The 21,641-nt window shown below is 45.1% G+C and overlaps 1 protein-coding gene across 1 annotated transcript in view; it reads left to right on the forward strand.

The window, feature by feature from the left end:
- The first annotated feature begins 4,194 nt into the window (after window positions 1-4,194).
- LOC147123544 (uncharacterized) overlaps window positions 4,195-21,641 on the forward strand; it is a 78,944-nt gene continuing 61,497 nt past the window's right edge. Inside the window, exons 1-2 of the mRNA XM_085966351.1 lie at window positions 4,195-4,313; window positions 19,912-20,000. Of these exons, the coding sequence (XP_085822477.1) occupies window positions 4,195-4,313; window positions 19,912-20,000 (208 nt within the window). The remainder of the gene's footprint in view (window positions 4,314-19,911; window positions 20,001-21,641) is intronic.

Raw genomic sequence — 21,641 nt, forward strand, 5'->3', positions numbered from 1 at the left:
CAGGTAGTATAGATACACATCAAAACTAAATAATAGTATATCAATTTACTTCTCTTTTAAAAAGGGTCATTTGAATTCCAATTAATGATAGGAATCGAAGGTTATTGGAGTGAATACAGAACAATCTGATCAAACACACGGTGGCATAGTGGTTAGCACTGTTGCATCACAGCGCCAGGGACCCGGGTTCGAATCCAGCCTTGGGTGACTGTCTGTGTGGAGTTTGCACATTCTCCCCGTGTTTGTGTGGGTTTTCTCCGGGTGCTCCGGTTTCCTCCCACAGTCCAAAGATGTGCAGGTTAGGTTGATTGGCTATGATAAATTGACCCTTAGTGTTAGGGGGATTAAATACGGGGGGTTACAGGGATCGGGTGGGATATGTGTCGGTGCAGGCTTGATGGGCTGAAATGGCCTCTATCTGCACTGTGGGGTTTCTGTGATTCTGTGAATACTCCCTAGATCAACTATGAGAGAGAGCCACCTTCAGCCTATCCTATTGGTCTGGGTTGGACACAAACATGTCTCAGTCACCAATGGGCAGCATGCTAACCTACTGAACCACTTGAATCTTTTACAATCCTCAAGAGATTAAATAAATAAAGGACAGTCCACAGCAACATAAATTGTGGAATTCCCAGGGTAGCTTCGTAATGGGCCCAAACAGCCTTCCAAGGTGCTGGAGCTGCCTATGTAGGGTGGGCAGAAGAAGCGCTCGCTCCCCCAGAGGGATGCTCTAGTAAAGTCTATCACTGACACATTGGAAAGGAAGATCTCTTCCTATACGCCATTCCCTAAGTTCTCAATGGAATGTCAACCCAGCAGATCTGTGTTCTACCCCAAATTACAATCCCCTGCCAGAATTTTACTGAAATAAGATGATGCCTTGAGGGCCCAAACCAGAAGAAAGGCATCCCTCAGAGGTCATAGGTGGGGAAGACACATTCCAGCTGACATACCCATGTAGCTCTACCAAAGTCTATGTGCACACATACTTGGGTAGTAGCAGAGGTGCAGGCAAAGATTATTGCTGTACAACTCTACCTCACTCGCTAGAGCCCTGAGGGCTGAGGAATTCTCAAAGGAATGCCAATTCCATGCAGGGAAGCCTGCCTTAATTAACATATTTTAGTGATGCGACTCATGCACTTCAACAGTACAAGCCTTTTGAGTCTCCAGTGCTGCTTGATTGGAAATAAATGGTCAGCGTACTCTTGCCGCATTGTCAGTGCTCTAAATTAGCCCCAGATTTTCCACACCATCTGTGCCCAACAAGTACGTCCATCACTGGCACATTGGAATGACAGATCTTCTCTCATATCCCATTCCTTAACCTGCAATCCACCCTCCATTAGATATTTGACCATATATCTTCATGTTATCTGCTAACCTTATATTGTTAATGGACAGATTCTTCCCCATATTTATTATGAACAGTGTAAACAACAGAAAGCCCAGAACAAACTATTGACTGAACTCTGCTCGTCACTTCTTCGCAAATAACACGCAATACATTGGAATTAAATGACGTTCTTTCTCTTTTGTTTATATGTGCATTGAAAGTTAAATGCCTAGATGTGGCCTTGTGGCTATGCAAACCTAAAATAGAAATGTTACAGGCAGTGAGTCACAGAACTCAGATGAGGTTTTAGCTCTGTGACTCGATACTAGGGCAAGAAAACACAATTTAAAAAAAAAACAGGAATTTGAATGTTATGTGCAGAACTAGAATGTGTTTTGATGCAGTACATTACTTTCTTGTGATGGGGAGTCAAGGGAATGAATTCCTCCATTTTTCTCCCCAAGCAATGTACGGCTTGTGGCAGGAGGACAGTTGTCCAATCTGCCCCAGGCTCCTGCCAGTGCAACTTTTGAAGAGGACACAAGTAGGTGCACAAGTATACTCTCTTCTATTGAAACTTATAAAATTCTGACAGGACTGGACAGACTAGATGCAGGAAGGATGTTCCCGATGGTCGGGGAGTCCAGAACCAGGGGTCACAGTCTAAGGATAAGGGGTAAGCCATTTAGGACAGAAATGAGGAGGAATTTCTTCACCCAGAGAGTGGTGAACCTGTGGAATTCTCTACCACAAAAGGCAGTAGAGGCCAATACATTAAATATATTCAAGAAGGAGTTGGATATATTTCTTAAGGCTAAAGGGATCAAGGGGTATGGGGAGAAAGCAGGGACCGGGTACTGAGTTTGGATGATCAGCCATGATCGCATTGAATGGCGGAGCAGGCTCAAGGGGCCGAATGGCCTACTCCTGCTCCTATCTTCTATGTTTCTATGTTACTATCGGGAAGAAGCTGCTGCTGATCTGCCTATAGCACAACAGCTGAGATCAGTATTTCATGTCATGGTGGAATTAGAGCCCGCAACTCTCACTACAGTATCAGATTAAAATACTTATCTTAGCCCCATGACTCGCTACTCCAGCGCATTCTATTCTGAATTATATTATCCTATAAAATTTGGTGTTGTCGATCTACACCAATTCTTCCAGACGATGATTGACAGTTGGAATGAGAGTGATTTCACATGATTTATGAATATCAAAACAATCAAAATGCTTGTAATAGCAATTAATGGGTAAATATATGATGTAAATTAATTTAGAGATGCACAGGCTGGGGACTGGATGGCAATGGTGAATTGTGCCGCTCATCACGAGAAGGATGACAAAAATAAAAATAATCTGTCTTGTTTTAGCTTTGTACAGATTTCTTTAAGTCAGTAACTAATCAATCATTATGTAGTTAAAAAAAAAACTAGTTATGGTCTTGTCTTAAGCTTGACATGATACAAAATGTCACAAGTTTCATACCTATTCATTGCCTCAGTGAGATGATTTTCCCACATCAAGCAGTTTTCACTTCTTTCCAGCTTTTCATTAAGAAAAAAACAATTTGCTGCCTAGTTAACATTTGAAGTGGCTCTCTGTGAAGGAACTAGCATTCTTAACTTGTGACTTTCACTTGTAATTACCTTCCACTCACTTCACTTGTTCAGTTCTGTTCGGGGGCTCATTTTTCTACAAGTTTCCAGTTTTGATGAATGCTCTACACCCTAGCGGATAAATTTGGGCACGGCCAATTGTGGGCACCTCACCCACACAGAGTTAATGGCCGGCGTTCGAATGGGGAGGTCCAAGGAGCCCTGGATTTTGGGCCTTGGACCTCATCATAATGTAGATGGCACTGCGGTAGGAGCCCACACAGGTTAGTGCGCCATTTTCCAGGTAAGTGATGGGGTCGGGGGTCTGGAGGAGGAACCTTGGGAGTACTGTTGCGGGGTTCGGGTAGGGAGATCACAGACCTCGGGAGTACTGTTGGGGGGGCCGGGAGTGCTGTCGGGAGGGTTAGGAGGTTGGGGCCAGGGCTGAGTGGGGATTGAGTGGACCCGGAGGTCGGAGTCAGGAGCGAGGTCAGAGTCCTCGGGACCGGGAGCGGCAGTGATTATGGTAAGAACTTACCTTTTTTTTACTCACGTGGTGTTTGGAGTTGGTTTTCCCAGAAGCGACCAGCACTGGCGCTGGCTGCCTCAGGGCAAACTAAAGTTGCAGCCGGGACCAGAAGCAGGCGTTAGGCTCCTTATTTGCATATGAAAATGGCCTAACGCCTGCTTCAAATATGGGTCTTGTTTGTCCTTTACCAAGATGGCGTCTTGCGCACTGTCCATCGGAGGTGTCCGCACGCATCTTGGACCCCATTTTCGAGCATAAGGAGGCCGCGTAGTGCCTAAAAAACGGGTGCTACAGAGCCCAATTTCTCCCCAGTCTAACTTTTATGTTTGCTTGTTGTGTATTTCCAACATTTCTTATAAACAAGATACTACCAGGCTGAAACTGATTCTGCAGCTAATAGTCTCAGACTAGTTGCTCCAGTTAAAACACACCGTATGTGTTGCAACTTCCACAGCTTTAGATTGTGATTCACTCCTCCCTCCGCAGCTAAAAGCTTTTGGGCTCTTGGGAGCCCGAGCTGTGCAACAAACTAATGATCATAAAAGGCTATTACATATTGTAGCAAAAGTACATTCAGTACTGACAAGCATTCAAACAAGAGATAATCTGAAAGTATTTACATATTTTACACCTTTCTTAGCATTAGCTGGCAGCATTCCCTTTATAATATAAATGGATAGTCATTTTATTCTTGTTGATAGCACATTTTATGGTAAACTCCTGTTAAAATGACTAATATCACTACAGTAACAAAAAATGGGAAACACACAGATTCAGTCAACTTCAATGAAGGGAACAGACAGAACAACATTTCGGCATGTCTTACTTCAGGGCTAAAAAGTGAAAGGTAAGCAAACAATCAGAAAAAAGGGAGAGGGGAAAAACAAATGGCTACTCCAAGCATAGAGAGAAAATTAATGATCGAATGACCTGTAACCTGCTTAAAAGAAAAGCAAGCGTTTGCTGGATGATGTAAAAGATCATCTCAGGCAGACAATAGAAAGTAGCATTAAAGACATTAGACATTAAAGAAACAAAAGGCCATGCATGTAGCCATGGTCGTGAGAGGTCCAGCCAAGGAAAAGGATGAGAAAATGGGAAAATTTCAGGCCTGATCAGCAGGCTTTCTGGGTTTTCAGTTTCTCCTACCTGCAGCTGCCATTCATGACCTCATCGTGGATGAATCTACTGACATCCTGGTGTTAACAGAAACATGGCTCACAGGTGGAGATTCATCCTCCCTCACCGAAGTCTACTCACCAGGCTACACATCCGTCCTGCCCAAATCACCATGGCAGTGATGAAGCTCTTATTGCCAAATAATACCTTTACGTATTTTTCTGGCACCTTTTCCTCCGTTGAGCAATTCATTCCCTTCCATCCCTAACTCAAAATTCTCATCTGATGCCACCATCCCAATCTCTATGCTAACTTCCTCACTGTGATGTACTCCCTTCTCACCTTCCTTAGGTTTGTATTGAGCGAGTATTCATCCTTGGTGACTTCAACCTACATCTTAACACTCCTTGTCCCCTCTCCTCCAACTTCTTTGCCCCCTTATCATCCATCACTTGCTGTCATTCCTCAGATAAATTACCCCAAACTTACCCATTACCATCCCCTCGACCTAGCCATCCCGTGTGGCCTCAACACCACCAAGGTCTTGATTACTGACAAAGTCATCTCTGACCACCTCCTTGTCTCCCCCACCACACACATCCTTCCCTGTCATACGACCTTTACCATCATTTACCGCTGGAGTGGAGCTAATCTACAAAACAAACGGGAAACTATTTTACCTCCATCGCCTCCGGTCCAGATCCAAGGTTATTCCATTCTCTGTCATCGAATTACAGTATGCAGACGACACTTGCGTCTGCACACACTCTGAGGCCGAACTCCAAACCATCGTCAGCACCTTCACCGAAGCGTACGAGAGCATGGGCCGTACACTAAAAATCCGTAAAACAAAGATCCTCTACCAACCTGCCCCCGCCACACAGTACTGCCCCCTGATTATCAAAATCCATGACGAGGCCTTGGACAATGTGGACCACGTTCCATACCTCGGGAGCCTACTGTCAACAAGGGCAGACGTCGATGACGAAGTGCAACACCGCCTTCAGTGTGCCAGTGCAGCCTTTAGTCGCCTGACACGAGACTCCCAAAACAAGTGCTCTACTTGGAGCTCTGACACGGCAAGAGAGCCCCAGGTGGGCAGAGGAAATGCTTCATGGACACTGTACTGGCCGCGCTAGACGTGCTCCTATCTAGTTATCCAGCAAGTTAAACACTTATTCAAAATAATTCTTCGTGAAGCCGTTTGCTGTTTGAAGCCTTTACTTGAACAATTTTGTGAAACTGTAAACAAAGATAAAGTATGTTTTGTACATAAACTGAGTACTATACATTCGATATTACATAAGATTTAAACATATTTACAACAGTAGAATAGGTTAATTGTATAGCTAACTAACATTTGGACTAACTTCTATAACTATCAAATATTAACCTTTTATAAACATAGTGTTATCAAAATACTACTCTGACAATGTTGCTATTATGCTAAGAAACAAAGATACTCACAGATATTGCGCTTGGCCTAACATATGAAATCAGATTACATTGGATTGTGAAACCCTTATGGAATCCTCCATTACTGCCAGGTTCTTCCTGGAATTCTACTTCCTGTGTTACACAGGAAGAAAGGTACGAAGGTCAAATGACTTCTCACAGGAAGAAAGGAACAAAGGTCAAATGACCTCACACAGGAAGAAAGGAACAAAGGTCAAATGACCTCTGCTTCATACAAACACACTGCTAACACAATAACCACCACCAGAGGGTGCTACTGCATGTAAAATGTTCATCGGTCCAGAACACTCCCCGTCTGGGGTCGTTAATGACTCCACATAGTCCGAACTCTACTTGTCACTGGAGTCCTCTTGCGACAAAAGAAGAACCACCTCAGAGACGGTCTGTCGGTGTCGATGATAGGATGCAGCTTCCGTAGACTGCTGTGAGGGGGTAGGTTGCGTTCTGCTATGCACAGTTCCAATCTGGGTATGGTGAGGTCTGGCTGGAGTGCCAACTTGCCTCTATCAAAGACGAAGCCGATTTTGCTTTGTCCTTCTTGAGTGGTGACCTTCAGATAAGCCACGCTTGCAATGGCCTTAGCGGATGCGTCTGCAAAGACGCAAAGCTCTTTGAATTGGGCATTTAAGGGAGAGAAAGACGTATAGCAGCGAGGTATTTGGATCTCCTGTAAGTCTTGGAGTGAGTCTCTCCATCTGTCCCACTCTGCTTCCATCTCTTCAGGGAGAGGTGAATCCCACACTTCTGCGCGTGTGGAGAGTTCCCTGAGGAGCAGCCTGCCTTGTATAGTGACAGGGGCTAAGAAGCCGAGAGGGTCGTATAGGCTGTTGACTGTAGAGAGCACTCCTCTATGTGTGAAGGGTTTCTTGGCGTCTAGGACTTGGAACGTGAACGTGTCTGTTGCTATGTTCCACGACACCCCTAGGCTACGCTGTAGGGGGAGGTCATCAGTGAAGAGGTCTAGGTCTTTGACGTCCTTAGCATGATCTTCAGGGGGGCATGCCTCCATCACTGCTGGTCTGTTAGAGGCTAGCTTATGCAGCCTGAGGTTGGATAGTGCAAGTAGTTCCTGGGCTCGTCCGAGGGTACTGATGGCCTCTGCTTCGGTCGGGAATGACTTCAGTGCGTCGTCGACATAGAACTCTCGTTCGATGAACCCTCTCACATCACTGCCAAAGTCGTCGTCTTCTTCCTTGGCAGCCCTCCTTAGTCCGTATATGGCGACAGCAGGGGATGGGCTATTCCCAAAGACATGGACACGCATTCTGTAGTCCACTATGTCTCTATTGGGGTCATTGTCCCGATACCACAGGAAGCGGAGGAAGTCTCTGTGGTCTTCTCTCACCACGAAGCAATGAAACATGTGCTGGATATCGGCAGTGATGGCGACGGGCTCTTTCCTGAATCTCATGAGCACTCCCAAGAGGCTGTTGTTAAGATCGGGCCCTGTGAGGAGTACGTCGTTGAGAGAGACTCCCTGATATGGTGCACTGGAGTCAAACACCACGCGGATCTGTTCCGGCTTTTTGGGGTGATAGACTCCGAAGGAAGGGAGGTACCAACACTCTTGGCCTTCCTGGAGTGGAGGAGCTATCTCTGCATGATTGTTGACAAGCATTTTCTTGACAAATTCTAGGAAGTGTGCTTTCATCTTTTCAGATTCCTGGCGACGTCCTACAGGGTACACATTACCAAGGCATATCTTGGAGCATGCTCTTGCGCTCACTCCTCCTCCACACACCCCGGTGCACCTGGATGTAATCTCCGGACCAGCAGCTCCCTCTCTCTCCCCACCGTGCTCTGAAGCAGGAGGAGGCGTCTCTGACTTCCAAGGAGCTGGGCCTGGGTGTAGTGCTGAAATGTGCCGATCACTTTCGCCTTCTGTGCATTTTGCATATACCTTGCAGTTCTTGGCGAGATGGCTCGTGGAAGAGCAGCACTTGAAACATATAGAGTTCTCTTTAAGATATTGTTTCCGATCTTCCAGGGACATCTCCCTGAAGCCTCTGCACTTCTTTAAAGGATGGGGCTTGTTGTGGATAGGGCATTGTTTGCTCATATCCTCAGGTTTCTTCTGAATCTTTGTGTGCTCAATTGAGGACACTTGCATTTTGTGGACAGATATTGGTGTCTTTCCATGTCTGTCGAACTTGTCTCTTCTGGCAAGTGCTGGGTGGGAGGAGTAGAAGTTGAAGCTGGGGTCGTTCCTGGCTTTGGCTTCTTTACGGATGAATTTGGCGAACGCAGAGAATGGTGGGAACGCCACGTTGTGCTTTAGCTTGAACTTTGATCCAAACGTTATCCACTTCTCCTGCAGGTTAAATGGAAGCTTCTCAATGATGGGACTTACCCCTCTGGAAGTGTCTAAGTACGATAGACCGGGTAGGTAGCCGTCCTGCTTTGCGGCTTCGAGTTCCGACAGCAAATCTCCAAGGTTGCGGAGCTTCTGGGGTTCCTTACTCGTCAACCTCGGAAAGTTCTCCAACCTGTCAAAGAGAGCCTTTTCAATGGCTTCGGGCGAGCCGTAGCTTTCTTCCAGCCTCACCCAAGCCTTCTTCAACCCCTCTGGCAGCTGTCCCACATTGGCCGCTTTTATCCTGCAGGCCTGTCCGGCGGACTCTGGGCTGAGCCATTTGATAAGGAGGCCGAGCTCTTCTCCTGCCGACAGGTCTAAGCCCGATATGGCATCGTGGAAGCAGGACTTCCAAGCCCGATAATTCTCCGGCCTGTCATCAAACTTAATTAATCCCGAAGTCACCAGCTGGGCGCGTGCAAGGTATTTGGCGAGGTCGAAGGTGCTGGGACCTGTGCCAGGGTTGCCTTGGCTAGGGGCTCTGTTGGGGGTCTCAAGGAACCGAGAGGGGATTTGCCTCTGACTTTCTCTATTCAGCGTCCTATTCCTCTGCACCATGTCTACCTTTCTGCTGGGGGAGACTCTGCGGCTTGAGGCACGCCGTCTGCTTTGACCTTGGTTGGCAACTTGTGGCATGTTATATGAAGTGCTTGCGTCTGTAGAGATGTGCGGGCCTCCATCCCTTTCTCCTGTAAACTGTATGTCGGCATGGTCGCTCACGTAATCTATGGTGCGCTGTCGTGGACTCTGCCACGGAACGGGAATTAAAGGTTTGTAAGCTGTCTCGGGATCAACTCCCTCCAAAATTGCCTCGAATACTTGTGTCTCAGCTAATGCAGCATCTATCTCTTTTTGTTGCTGCAGAGTGTCTAATGTGGCTTGGAGATGGGCCTGTTCAGCCTGGCATTCCACTTGGTGACGGGCCTGTTCCGCTTGGAGTCGGGTCTGTTCTGCTTGGAATCGGGCCTGTTCTGCTTGGAATCGGGCCTGTTCTGCTTGGGGTTCAGCTTGGAGACGGGCCTGTCTTACTTTTATTTCTATTTCACTGTTCGCATGCGCAGCTCTGGCTTGAGCTGCCACTAGCTTAGCCCATGCTCTGGCGATAGTCACGCTTATTCTAGAACCACCTGATGACTGTGTACCAGCTTGCGATCTGACGTAACTGGAGCTTATAGACCGATTGTCACCTTCTACAGTTTCGTCTGCCTGTTGAAGGTCTTCTCCTCGCTGCAAAGCATTTTCGTTATTATCTTCTGACATGTTGATGTGAGGTAGATGTGCTCTACGAGGTTAAGGCTTACACTGGGTTCCTCCTGCTCCGCTCTTCACAGCTAGCCGTATTGCTATCTTTTCACTGATATCTTTTCACTGATATCTTTTTACTGTACTGGCCACGCTAGACGTGCTCCTATCCAGCAAGTTAAACACTTATTCAAAATAATTCTTCGTGAAGCCGTTTGCTGTTTGAAGCCTTTACTTGAACAATTTTGTGAAACTGTAAACAAAGATAAAGTATGTTTTGTACATAAACTGAGTACTATACACTCGATATTACATAAGATTTAAACATATTTACAACAGTAGAATAGATTAATTGTATAACTAACTAACATTTGGACTAACTTCTATAACTATCAAATATTAACCTTTTATAAACATAGTGTTATCAAAATACTACTCTGACAATGTTGCTATTATGCTAAGAAACAAAGATACTCACAGATATTGCGTTTGGCCTAACATATGAAATCAGATTACATTGGATTGTGAAACCCTTATGGAATCCTCCATTACTGCCAGGTTCTTCCTGGAATTCTACTTCCTGTGTTACACAGGAAGAAAGGTACGAAGGTCAAATGACTTCTCACAGGAAGAAAGGAACAAAGGTCAAATGACTTCTCACAGGAAGAAAGGAACAAAGGTCAAATGACCTCACACAGGAAGAAAGGAACAAAGGTCAAATGACCTCTGCTTCATACAAACACGCTGCTAACACAATAACCACCACCAGAGGGTGCTACTGCATGTAAAATGTTCATCGGTCCAGAACAGACACCCTCAAAGCCTTCTTGAAATTGTGCAACATCTTCACCAACACCTGGGAATCCCTGGCCCAAGACCGCACAAAGTGGAGGAGAAGCATCCGGGAAGGCGCCGAATACCTCAAGTCTCTTCGGCGGGAGCAAGCAGAAGCCAAGCACAAACAGCAGAAGGAGCGCATGTCAACCCAAGTACCTACCCACCCGCCCCTTCAACCACCGTCTGCCCCACCTGTAACAGAGACTGTAGGTCCCGCATTGGATTCATCAGTCACCTGAGAACACATTTTTAGTGTGGAAGCAAGTCATCCTCGGTTTCGAGGGACTGTCTAAGAAGAAGAAGAAGAAGACCTTTACCATCCCACATGGACTTACTAATTCACTGCAAACTCCCTCTTCTCTGCCTCCTACCTGTTATGACACCTCCACTGCTATTGAACTGTTAAACGGCTCTATCATCAAACCTTCATTCCTTTCAAGTTATTCACCATCTCCCACTTCTGCTGTTCCCCTGGTGTAGTCCCCATGGGCAGACTCAGTTTCCCCTGATGAGACCAACCAGCAGAAAATGGCTTTTCGCCTCTGCCTGCCCAATATCCACTGAAAAATTGGTGGGGGAGGTCTATTACTCTCTGCCCTCTTCGTTGCCTTCCTATCATCCACCCTCCATAAACTCCAATTGTCTAAAACTCAGTTATCGGGCACTTGATCTAATCTCTTCCTCTATGCCTCAGTGTCTGTTCCCTGACACTCTGTGGAGCAGCTTGGGGTGTTTTCTACATTAGAGATGTTATATAAACGCCAATTGTTTTATTGTTGAACCACCCTCCGCAGTACCTTTACCAAGTGAATGATCTGGCAGCCTATTAATTTGGGTGTCCTTGTGCACCAGTCGCTGAAGGTAAGCATGCAGGTGCAGCAGGCAGTTAAGAAGGCAAATGTTATGTTGGCCTGTAAGGGGTTTTCCTTGAGAGGCTTCCCTGAGGTTTCTCTCTCTAGAGGCCTCTCTCTCTTGCACAGTAAAACCTTGAATGGAGAATAAGGAAATGGCAGACCAATTAAACTCATACTTTGGTTCTGTATTCACAAAGGAGGACACAAATAACCTCCCAGGAATATCAGCAAACATAGGGACTAATGAGAGGGAGGAGCTGACAGAAATTAGTATCTCTAGGGATATGGTGTTGGGTAAGTTGAGGGGACTGAAGGCCGACAAATCCCCGGGGCCTGATAAACTACATCCTAGGGTACTTAAGGAGGTGGCCTTGGAGATAGCAGATGCTCTAAGGATCATCTTCCGGAACTCCATTGACTCGGGAACAGTACCCGTGGATCGGAGGGTAGCTAATGTTACCCCAATATTTAAAAAGGGGGGTAGAGAGAAAGCAGGGAATTATAGACCAGTAAGCCTTACATCGGTTGTGGGCAGAATGCTAGAGTCCATTATTAAGGATAAAATAGCGGAGCACTTGACAAATGGGGAAAGGATCGGACAGAGTCAACATGGATTTACAAAGGGTAAATCGTGTTTGACTAATCTGCTGGAATTTTTTGAGGAAGTAACTGGTAAAATAGATGGGGGAGAGCCAGTGGATGTGGTGTACCTTGACTTCCAGAAAGCCTTCGATAAGGTTCCACACAAAAGATTATCATGCAAAATTAAGGCTCATGGGATTGGGGGCAAAGTATTAACGTGGATAGAGAACTGGCTGGCGGATAGAAAACAGAGAGTTGGAATAAACGGCTCGTTTTCGGAGTGGCAGGCAGTGACCAGCGGGGTGCCGCAAGGATCTGTCCTGGGACCCCAGCTGTTCACAATATATATAAATGATCTGGATCAGGGAATTGGATGCAATATTTCCAAATTCGCTGACGACACTAAACTAGGAGGAGGGGTGGGCTCTGATGAGGATGTCAGGAGGCTACAGTGCGATTTGGACAGGTTGGGGGAATGGGCGGATACGTGGCAGATGCACTATAATGTGGATAAATGCGAGGTTATCCACTTTGGGGGTAAAAACAGGAGGGTAGATTATTATCTAAATGGCAATAGATTGGGAGATGGGGAAGTGCAGAGGGACCTGGGTGTTCTTGTGCACCAGTCACTGAAGGAGAGCATGCAGGTGCAACAGGCGATTAAGAAGGCAAATGGTATGTTGGCCTTCATATCAAGGGGGTTCGAGTATAGGAATAGGGGATACCTTACTACAGCTGTACAAGGTGCTGGTGAGACCGCATCTGGAGTATTGTGTACAGTTTTGGTCGCCCCATCTGCGGAAGGATGTTCTTGCCATGGAAAGAGTGCAACGGCGATTCACCAGGCTGATACCTGGAATGGCGGGAATGACCTACGAAGAGAGATTAAATAGTTTGGGCTTGTACTCACTGGAGTTTAGAAGATTGAGAGGGGATCTCATCGAAACATATAAAATTATGGCAGGCCTGGACAGGCTGAATTCAGAGAGAATGTTTCCAATGGCCGGGGAGCACAGAACCAGGGGCCACAGTCTAAAAATAGCGGGCAAATCATTTAAAACAGAGATGAGGAAGAATTTCTTCACTCAAAGAGTGGTGAGCCTGTGGAATTCCCTGCCACAGAGGGCTGCGAAGGCTAATTCAATAAATATTTTCAAGAGAGAATTGGATATATTTCTGAAGGCTAAGGGGATTAAGGGTTACGGAGAAAAGGCGGGGACGGGGTACTGAACTGGTAAGATCAGCTATGATCTCAGACGAAGATCAGCCATGATCTCATTGAATGGCGGAGCAGGCTCGAAGGGCCGAATGGCCTACTCCTGTTCCTATCTCTATGTTTCTATGTTTCTATGACCCACTCGCCCCTTAGATTCTATACTCTGAACTTAGGCGCAGGAACTACAATGTAGAGAAAACTCTTGTAGACCAAGTTTGATGAAACAAAATGAAATTTTATTGCATAAGGAAAATTATCAAATCAAATGCAAGCAGATAAGGGAGTACATGGGAGAGAAAAACACACAAACAAATCATAATGACACAGTACTAACTAAAGCAAATACAGGCATTTTATACTCTACAAAGATTATCATGAAATAAGGAAACACACGGAACATCGAGGGAAAACAACAACTCATGTTAATTGTACCCTTAAATCCACCCCCTTATTAAACCTATCTAGATCTGATTGTGAAGGGCCAGAAACATGCTCACCAATCCCACTAGGAAGTGCAAGGTTTTGAAATCGAGTCTGTGTTTGGTCCTTTCAGGCGTTTCGTCTCCATGTGGATCGTGGAGCCCCTGCGAGCTGCGCCACACCTCTCTCCTCCTTTGGTGGGGGTCGGGGGCGGCTGGACGCCGGCGGGCCTGGATGTCGGCGGGGTCGAGGATCGTCGGCTCGACCCTGGTTAGAGGAGCCTTGGGCTGGCTCCCATCGCTTCTTCAGTTTCTTTTCTCTTCTCCCGAGCCAGGGTGGCTGGAAGGTTTCTTTTCTCGGGACCTTTATTTTTTTGGCTCTTCTCCCAAGTTGGGTCGATGGCCTCTCATTCCGGCAATGGCCCGGGGATGGTTGATGATCTCCCAATGTGCTTCCCCGGGGCAGAACGCCGGTTTCGAGATGGCCTTCTCGATGTTGGCTTTCTTCTTCCTCCTGCGAGTGCCTGCTTCTTCTTCTGGCTGTCTGGATGCAAGCTGCGTGTTTCCAGCTCTCCAACCCGGCATGTCTGCCTGTGTGCCTGCGTGTCCAACTGCCCAAAAAGCCTTCCAGATATACTTTCTTCCAGAAACCTCTGTCTCCCGCCCAAAATCAGGTTAGTCTTTGTTTAATTTTTGGCGGGCTGGGAGCACAGTGGGGTAGTCATTATATTTTTTAATGTCTTAAATGGCTGGTAAGAGGCCCATCTCTGGTCTGGAATGACCTTCATTGTTTTTAATGTCCTGCTGATCTCGTTATCTAGTCCTGGGTGCTGTTCTCATGAATATGAAATTGTCCCCTTTTGTCTGGGTCAACATTTAGATGGCCTCTGTCTCCAGGCCGATCTTGACTAGATCTGCATCTAATCCATATGCATACTTGTGGGTCTGGTTTCGTTCTCTCAGAAACGGCTTCCAGAACTTACTGTGGGTTGAATCCACAAATCTGTCTGAGGTTGCGCAGGAACCATTTTAAAGGAGCAGGGACTGCAGGGAGGATGAGCAACCTGGCCACAGCACCGTGGAATGGGGGGCCATTCAAGAGGGGGGAGTAAATAGAAATGTTGTAGTGGTAGAGGATAGTATTATTAGGGGGATAGATAGAGTTCTCTGCAGCCGAGAGCGAGAGTCCCGAAGGCTGTGTTGCCTATCCGGTGCCAGGGTTAAGGACATCTCCTCTGGGCTGGAAAGAAACTTGCAGTGGGAGGGGGTGTATCCAGTTGTCGTGGTCCATGTTGGTACAAACGACATAGATAGGACTAGGAAGCCAGTTCTGTTAAAGGAGTATGAGCAGCTAGGGGTCAAATTAAAAAACAGAACGTCAAGGGTAATAATCTGGATTATTACCTGAGCCACGAGCGAATTTGACTAGGACAAATAAAATTAGAGAGTTAAATGCATGGCTCAAAGACTGGTGTGGGAGAAATGGGTTTTGCTTCCTGGGACACTGGCACCAGTACTGGGGCAGGAGGGAGCTGTTCCGTTGGGATGGGCTTCACTTGGCCAGTGCTGGGACTAGAGTCCTGGCGGATCATATAACTAGGGCTGTAGCGAGGGCTTTAAACTAACTAGTGGGGGGGAGGTTCCTAGAGAGCAAATAATAAAAATGACAACAGAGAAGGTCATAGACTTAGGTAGCAGTGTGGAAATTAAAAACCAGAGCGTGTCAGGAAGGGGCAGAAGGTATGGAGTAAAAGGTAAAGTAATAAAAAGGGCAAAAGCAGGAACTAAGTGTCACAAAACATATTTGAAAGTTCTCTATCTGAATGCACATAGCATTCATAACAAAATAGACGAGTTAATGGCACAAATAACTACATATGGGTATGATCTTGTGGCCATTACAGAAACATGGCTGCAGGGTGACAATGCCTGGGAATTAAACATACCAGGTTATTTAACGATCAGGAAGGACAGGCAGGAAGGAAGGGGAGGTGGGGTGGCTATGTTAATAAAGGAAGGAATCACTGTAATACAGAGAAATGATCTTGGGTCAAAAGATCAGGATAATGAAACAGTTTGGGTGGAGGTAAGGAATAATAAGGGGAAAAAAGCACTAGTGGGCGTAGTCTATAGGCCTCCGAACAGTTGCAACTCTGTTGGACGGAGTATCAATCAGGAAATAGTTGAGGCTTGTAATAAGGGAGCATCTATAATTATGGGGGATTTTAAGTATCATATTAATTGGACAAATCAAATTGGGCAGGGCTGCCTTGAGGATGAGTTCATTGAGTGTATTAGGGATGGGTTTCTTGAGCAGTATGTAACTGAACCGACCAGGGGGCAAGCAACCTTAGATCTGGTCCTGTGTAACGAGACAGGATTAATTAAAAATGTCCTAGTAAAGGATCCCCTTGGAATGAGTGACCATAACATGGTTGAATTCCATATTCAATTAGAGGGTGAGAAGGTTGGATCTCAAACAAACATGCTAAGCTTGAATAAAGGAGACTATGAAGGTATGAGAGCGGAATTGAGTAGAGTGGATTGGGAAAACAGATTAAAGGGTAAGACGATACATGATCAGTGGTGTACATTTAAGGAGTTATTTTACAACCTCCAAAAATATATATATTCCACTGAGAAGAAAGGGGTGTAAAAGAAAAGACAGCCATCCGTGGCTAAGTAAAGAAATTAAGCATAGTATTCGACTAAAATCAAGGGCATATAAGGTAGCCAAATCTAGTGGGAGGATCGAGGATTGGGAAAACTTTAAAAGACAGCAAAAAATAACAAAAAGATTGATTAAGAAAGGGAAGATAGATTATGAAAGTAAATTAGCAAAAAATATAAAAACAGATAGTAAGAGTTTTTATAGTTATATAAAAAGAAAAAGGGTGGCTAAAGTAAATGTTGGTCCCTTAGAGGATGAGACCGGGAAATTAATGGTGGGAAATATGGAGATGGCAAAAACACTGAATGAATATTTTGTATCAGTCTTTACAGTAGAAGACACTAAGAATATCCCAACACTGGACAAACAGGGGGCTATAGGGGGGAGGAGCTAAACACGATCAAAATCACTAAGGAAGTGGTACTCGGTAAAATAATGGGACTCAAGGCGGATAAATCACCTGGACCTGATGGCTTACATCCTAGGGTCTTGAGGGAAGTGGCGGTAGGGATTGTGGATGCATTGGTAATAATTTTCCAAAACTCCCTGGACTCAGCAAAGGTCCCGGCAGACTGGAAAACTGCTAATGTAACGCCCTTATTTAAAAAGGGCAGTAGACAGAAGGCTGGAAACTATAGACAGGTTAGCCTAACATCTGTGGTAGGTAAAATGTTGGAGTCCATTATTAAGGAGACAGTAACAGGACATTTGGATAATCATAATTTAATAGGACAAAGTCAGCATGGTTTTATGAAGGGGAAGTCATGTTTGACAAATTTGCTGGAGTTCTTTGAGGAAGTAACATATAGGGTGGGTAAAGGGGAACCAGTGGACGTAGTGTATTTAGACTTCCAAAAGGCATTTGACAAGGTGCCACACAAAAGATTATTGCTTAAGATAAAAAATCACGGGATTGGGGGTAATATTCTGGCATGGATAGAGGATTGGCTATCTAACAGAAGGCAGAGAGTTGGGATAAATGGTTCATTCTCGGACTGGCAATCAGTAACTAGTGGAGTTCCACAGGGGTCAGTGCTGGGTCCCCAACTCTTTACAATCTATATTAATGATTTGGAGGAGGGGACTGAGTGTAACATATCAAAGTTTGCAGATGATACTAAGATGGGAGGGAAAGTAGTGAGTGAGGAGGACATAAAAAACCTGCAAGGGGACATAGACAGGCTAAGTAAGTGGGCAGAGATTTGGCAGATGGAATACAATACTGGAAAGTGTGAGGTTATGCACTTTGGCAGGAAAAATCGTAGAGCAAGTTATTATCTTAATGGCAAGAAACTGGAAAGTACTGAAGTACAAAGGGATCTGGGGGTCCTGGTGCACGAAACTCAAAAGGTAAGTATGCAGGTGCAGCAAGTGATTAAGAAGGCCAATGGAATGTTGGCTTTCATTGCTAGGGGGATAGAATATAAAAATATGGAGGTATTGCTTCAGTTGTACAAGGTATTGGTGAGACCGCACCTGGAATACTGCATACAGTTTTGGTGTCCATACTTAAGAAAAGACATATTTGCTCTCGAGTCAGTACAAAGAAGGTTCACTCGGTTAATCCCGGGGATGAGGGGATGGACATATGAGGAGAGGTTGAGTAGATTGGGACTCTACTCATTGGAGTTCAGAAGAATGAGAGGCGATCTTATTGAAACATATAAGATTGTGAAGGGGTTGGATCGGGTGGATGCGGGGAGGATGTTCCCGATGATGGGTGAAACTAGAACTAGGGGGCATAGTCTTAGAATAAGGGGCTGCTCTTTCAAAACTGAGATGAGGAGGAACTACTTCACTCAGAGGGTGGTAGGTCCATGGAATATGCTGCCCCAAAAAGCTGTAGAAGCTACATCATTACATAAATTTAAAACAGAAATAGACAGTTTCCTAGAAGTAAAGGGAATAAAGGGTTATGGGGAGCGGGCAGGAATTTGGACATGAGTCTAGGTTCGGATCGGTCATGGCCCTGTGGGTAGCGGAGCGGGCCCAGAGGCCATGTAGCCTGATCCTGCTCCTATTTCGTGTGTCTAATTCTGTTAGATTCAGGAGATGGTTCTGTGATAGTAGATTGGCGGTTAGGATCAGGTCAGCCATGATCTTATTGAATGGCGGAGCAGGCTCGAGGGGCCGATTGGCCTACTCCGGCTCCTATTTCTTATGTTCTTATGTAATAAGCTGGTCACATGGTATGGTGGCCATTTTGTATGCCCCTTTTTCTGGGCTTTGTTTAAAACAGTATTTAAAATCATGGCTTCTTCTGCCATTTGACCCTTACTAATATAAAGTCCAATTTTGCGAATCCTACAGCCTTCATAGCGAGAGGATTCGAGTACAGGAGCAAGGATGTCTTGCTGCAGTTGTACAGGGCCTTGGTGACACCACACCTTGAGTATTGTGTGCAGTTTTGGTCGCCTTATCTGAGGAAGGATGTCCTTGCCATGGAGGGAGTGCAGCGAAGATTCACCAGACTGATACCTGGGATGGCAGGAATGACGTATGAGGAGAGATTGGGTCAATTGGGCTTATATTCGCTGGAGTTTAGAAGAATGAGAGGGGATCTCATTGAAACTTATGGCCTACTCCTGCTCCTATCTTCTATGTTTCTATGTTTCTTCTATGAATCCTTTTCTTATGTCAGTATGCAGACCAAATAACAAGAATCACGAAACACAGGCTTCCTCCTATTTCTTTACGACACAGCACATTAATACATTAGTGACAGCTTTATTATTTGAAAAGTGCAAAGGCTGGAGTTAAAGGCGCCTAGCTCTAAATGGATAGACAACGCTGCTATAAAAATCCTTGTGATGTACAGGATGTTCTTTATGACAACATTTCACAGAGATTATACACCCAGTTAGTTTTCTGCTTAATCTGAAAGGAACTATCTCATTATTCATAACTGTTTTAAAGTCAGTTGCAAAGAATTATAATTGATTTACCATTCTTTAAGTATTATGTGCCTGATTCATTAAATTGTTTTGAATATTTTTCAACAGTAAGTTCTGAAAACATAATTAGAAGAATTGGTTAGGGAGACTACTACAGTTGTACAGGGCCTTGGTGAGACCGCACCTTGAGTATTGTGTGCAGTTTTGGTCACCTTACCTGAGGAAGGACGTTTTTGCCATGGAGGGAGTGCAGCGAAGATTCACCAGGCTGATACCTGGGATGGCAGGAATGACGTATGAGGAGAGATTGTGTCGATTGGGCTTATACTCACTGGACTTTAGAAGATTGAGAGGGGATCTCATCGAGACCTATAAAATTCTGTCAGGTCTGGACAGACTAGATGCAGGAAGGATGTTTCTGATGGCCGGGGAGTCCAGAACCAGGGGTCATAGTCTAAGGATAAGGGGTAAGCCATTTAGGACTGAAATGAGGAGGAATTTCTTCACCCAGAGAGTGGTGAACCTGTGGAATTCTCTGCCACAGAGGGCGGTGGAGGCCAGTTCATTTAATATATTCAAGAAAGAGTTGGATATGTTTCTTGAGGCTGAAGGGATCAAGGGATATGGGGAAAAGGCAGGGACAGGGTACTGAATTTGGATGATCAGCCATGATCACATTGAATGGCGGAGCAGGCTCGAAGAGCCGAATGGCCTACTCCTGCTCCTATCTTCTATGTTTCTATGTTTCTATGTAAGACATTGTGAGGGGTCTGAATTAACAGCAGTAAAGAAATAATCAGTAATCCAGGATACTTCAGCAAGCATGACACTTCTGATTTTGGATTCAACACGGCTGAGGTCCAAAGCCCAGGTATACAATGTTATAAAGGTCAAATACAAAGGTTTTTTTTGTATTCAGTCATGCGATGTGGACAAGACCACCATTTATTGCCCATTCCTAATTGTCCTTGAGAAGGTGGTGGTGAGCCACCTTCTTGAACCGCTGCAGTCCGTGTGGTGAAGATACTCCCACAGTGTTGTTAGGGAGGGAGTTCCAGGATTTTGACCCAGTGACGATGAAGGACTGAGATATATTTCCAAGTCAGGATGGTGTGTGACTTGGGGTGGAAATTGCAGGTGATGGTGTTCCCATGCGCCTGCTGCCCTTGTCCTTCTAGGTGGTAGAGGTCATGGGTTTGGGAGGTGCTGTCGAAGAAAATCGGTAGAGCTGAAACATGTTGACTGGGCGATATTGTTTTTTAGCACCTCAGTAGAAAACAATGGAAACTCGTCAAAGGCATACTATGGAAAATAAGGATATATCTAATAATTAATAAATGGCTCAACAAGACAGTCAGAAGTGAAATAAGAAAGAAAACTTAGCTTCACAATACCTGCAGGGGATCCACTGGAAAGATTACAGGAAAATTACAAAGCATGTCGAAACAGTGATTAGCGGGGCAAATAGACGTTTACTGCCCACTCTCTCCGCCTAGCCCTCTATCTGACTCTGCTTCAGATATTTATCCAATTTTCCCTTAAAAGATGTAGTGGTTTCTGCTTCAACCACTCCCTGTGACAAAGCATTCCATGCTCCAACTGCATAAAGAAATTTCTCCTGATATCTCTCCTCACTCTCTTAGTGACAATTTCAAATCGATGATCCCTTGTCACCAAAGAGAGAAAATAACTTTTCCTTCTTCACTCTATCAAAACTCCTGTACCTCCCAATTCCACATTCAGGTAAGTATTATTTTAACAAACTTACCTTTTTGGTGGCAGCCTCCAGCAGTCCCTTTAAAAACCACCGTTTAGGCCACACGTAGACCTGGTTTTCCTGAACACAGCTGGCCCAGTGCCTTCTGCACTCTGGGCACAGGGGGCCTCAAACAGGTGTCGGCCCCTTTATTTGATTAAACAATGGATCTTATGTCCGTTTCAGGCATGGGCCCTGGATTCCTTTTTTTTTGCCTATACCAATATGGTCGGCGATGCACTTCTGGCTTCAAATGAGTGCACACTTCCTGCCCGCCATATTGGAGGCGTAGGCACAGTGTCATCAAATTTGTAGGCTACAGAATGTTAGGGAAATACAGACCCAGCAGCTTAACAGCAGTACCTGGTCAAGTACATGAAATATATGAATGTGCAATATAAATATACATTGGCTTCATAAATATATATATATATATATATATATATTAATGCATTCTTTTGAGAATTCAATAAAAATGCAAGTTCTGTACCTGTTAAACATGGGTTCAATAGTGCAATGCTGATATTGATAGCATCCATGCTGAGAGGAAGACAAAAGCTTTAAAGCTCTGTGAATCACTCTTCAGGCACACTGCTAAATATTTTCAGTGGTTGTAAGAAAAACTATAAAAAGAAGTCTAATATTTGGTGGACTCAAACAGTCAAAATTTAATAAACAAAAGGTACCTCATAAATCAATAAACTGGAAGGGATCATCAGTAGTAAAGTTGGAGTAATTAATACTAGCTAACATGGC

This window comes from Somniosus microcephalus, chromosome 2, assembly GCF_052327205.1.
Source record: "Somniosus microcephalus isolate GS21.2 chromosome 2, FLI_Smic_1.0, whole genome shotgun sequence".
Classification (NCBI taxonomy): Eukaryota; Metazoa; Chordata; class Chondrichthyes; order Squaliformes; family Somniosidae; genus Somniosus; species Somniosus microcephalus.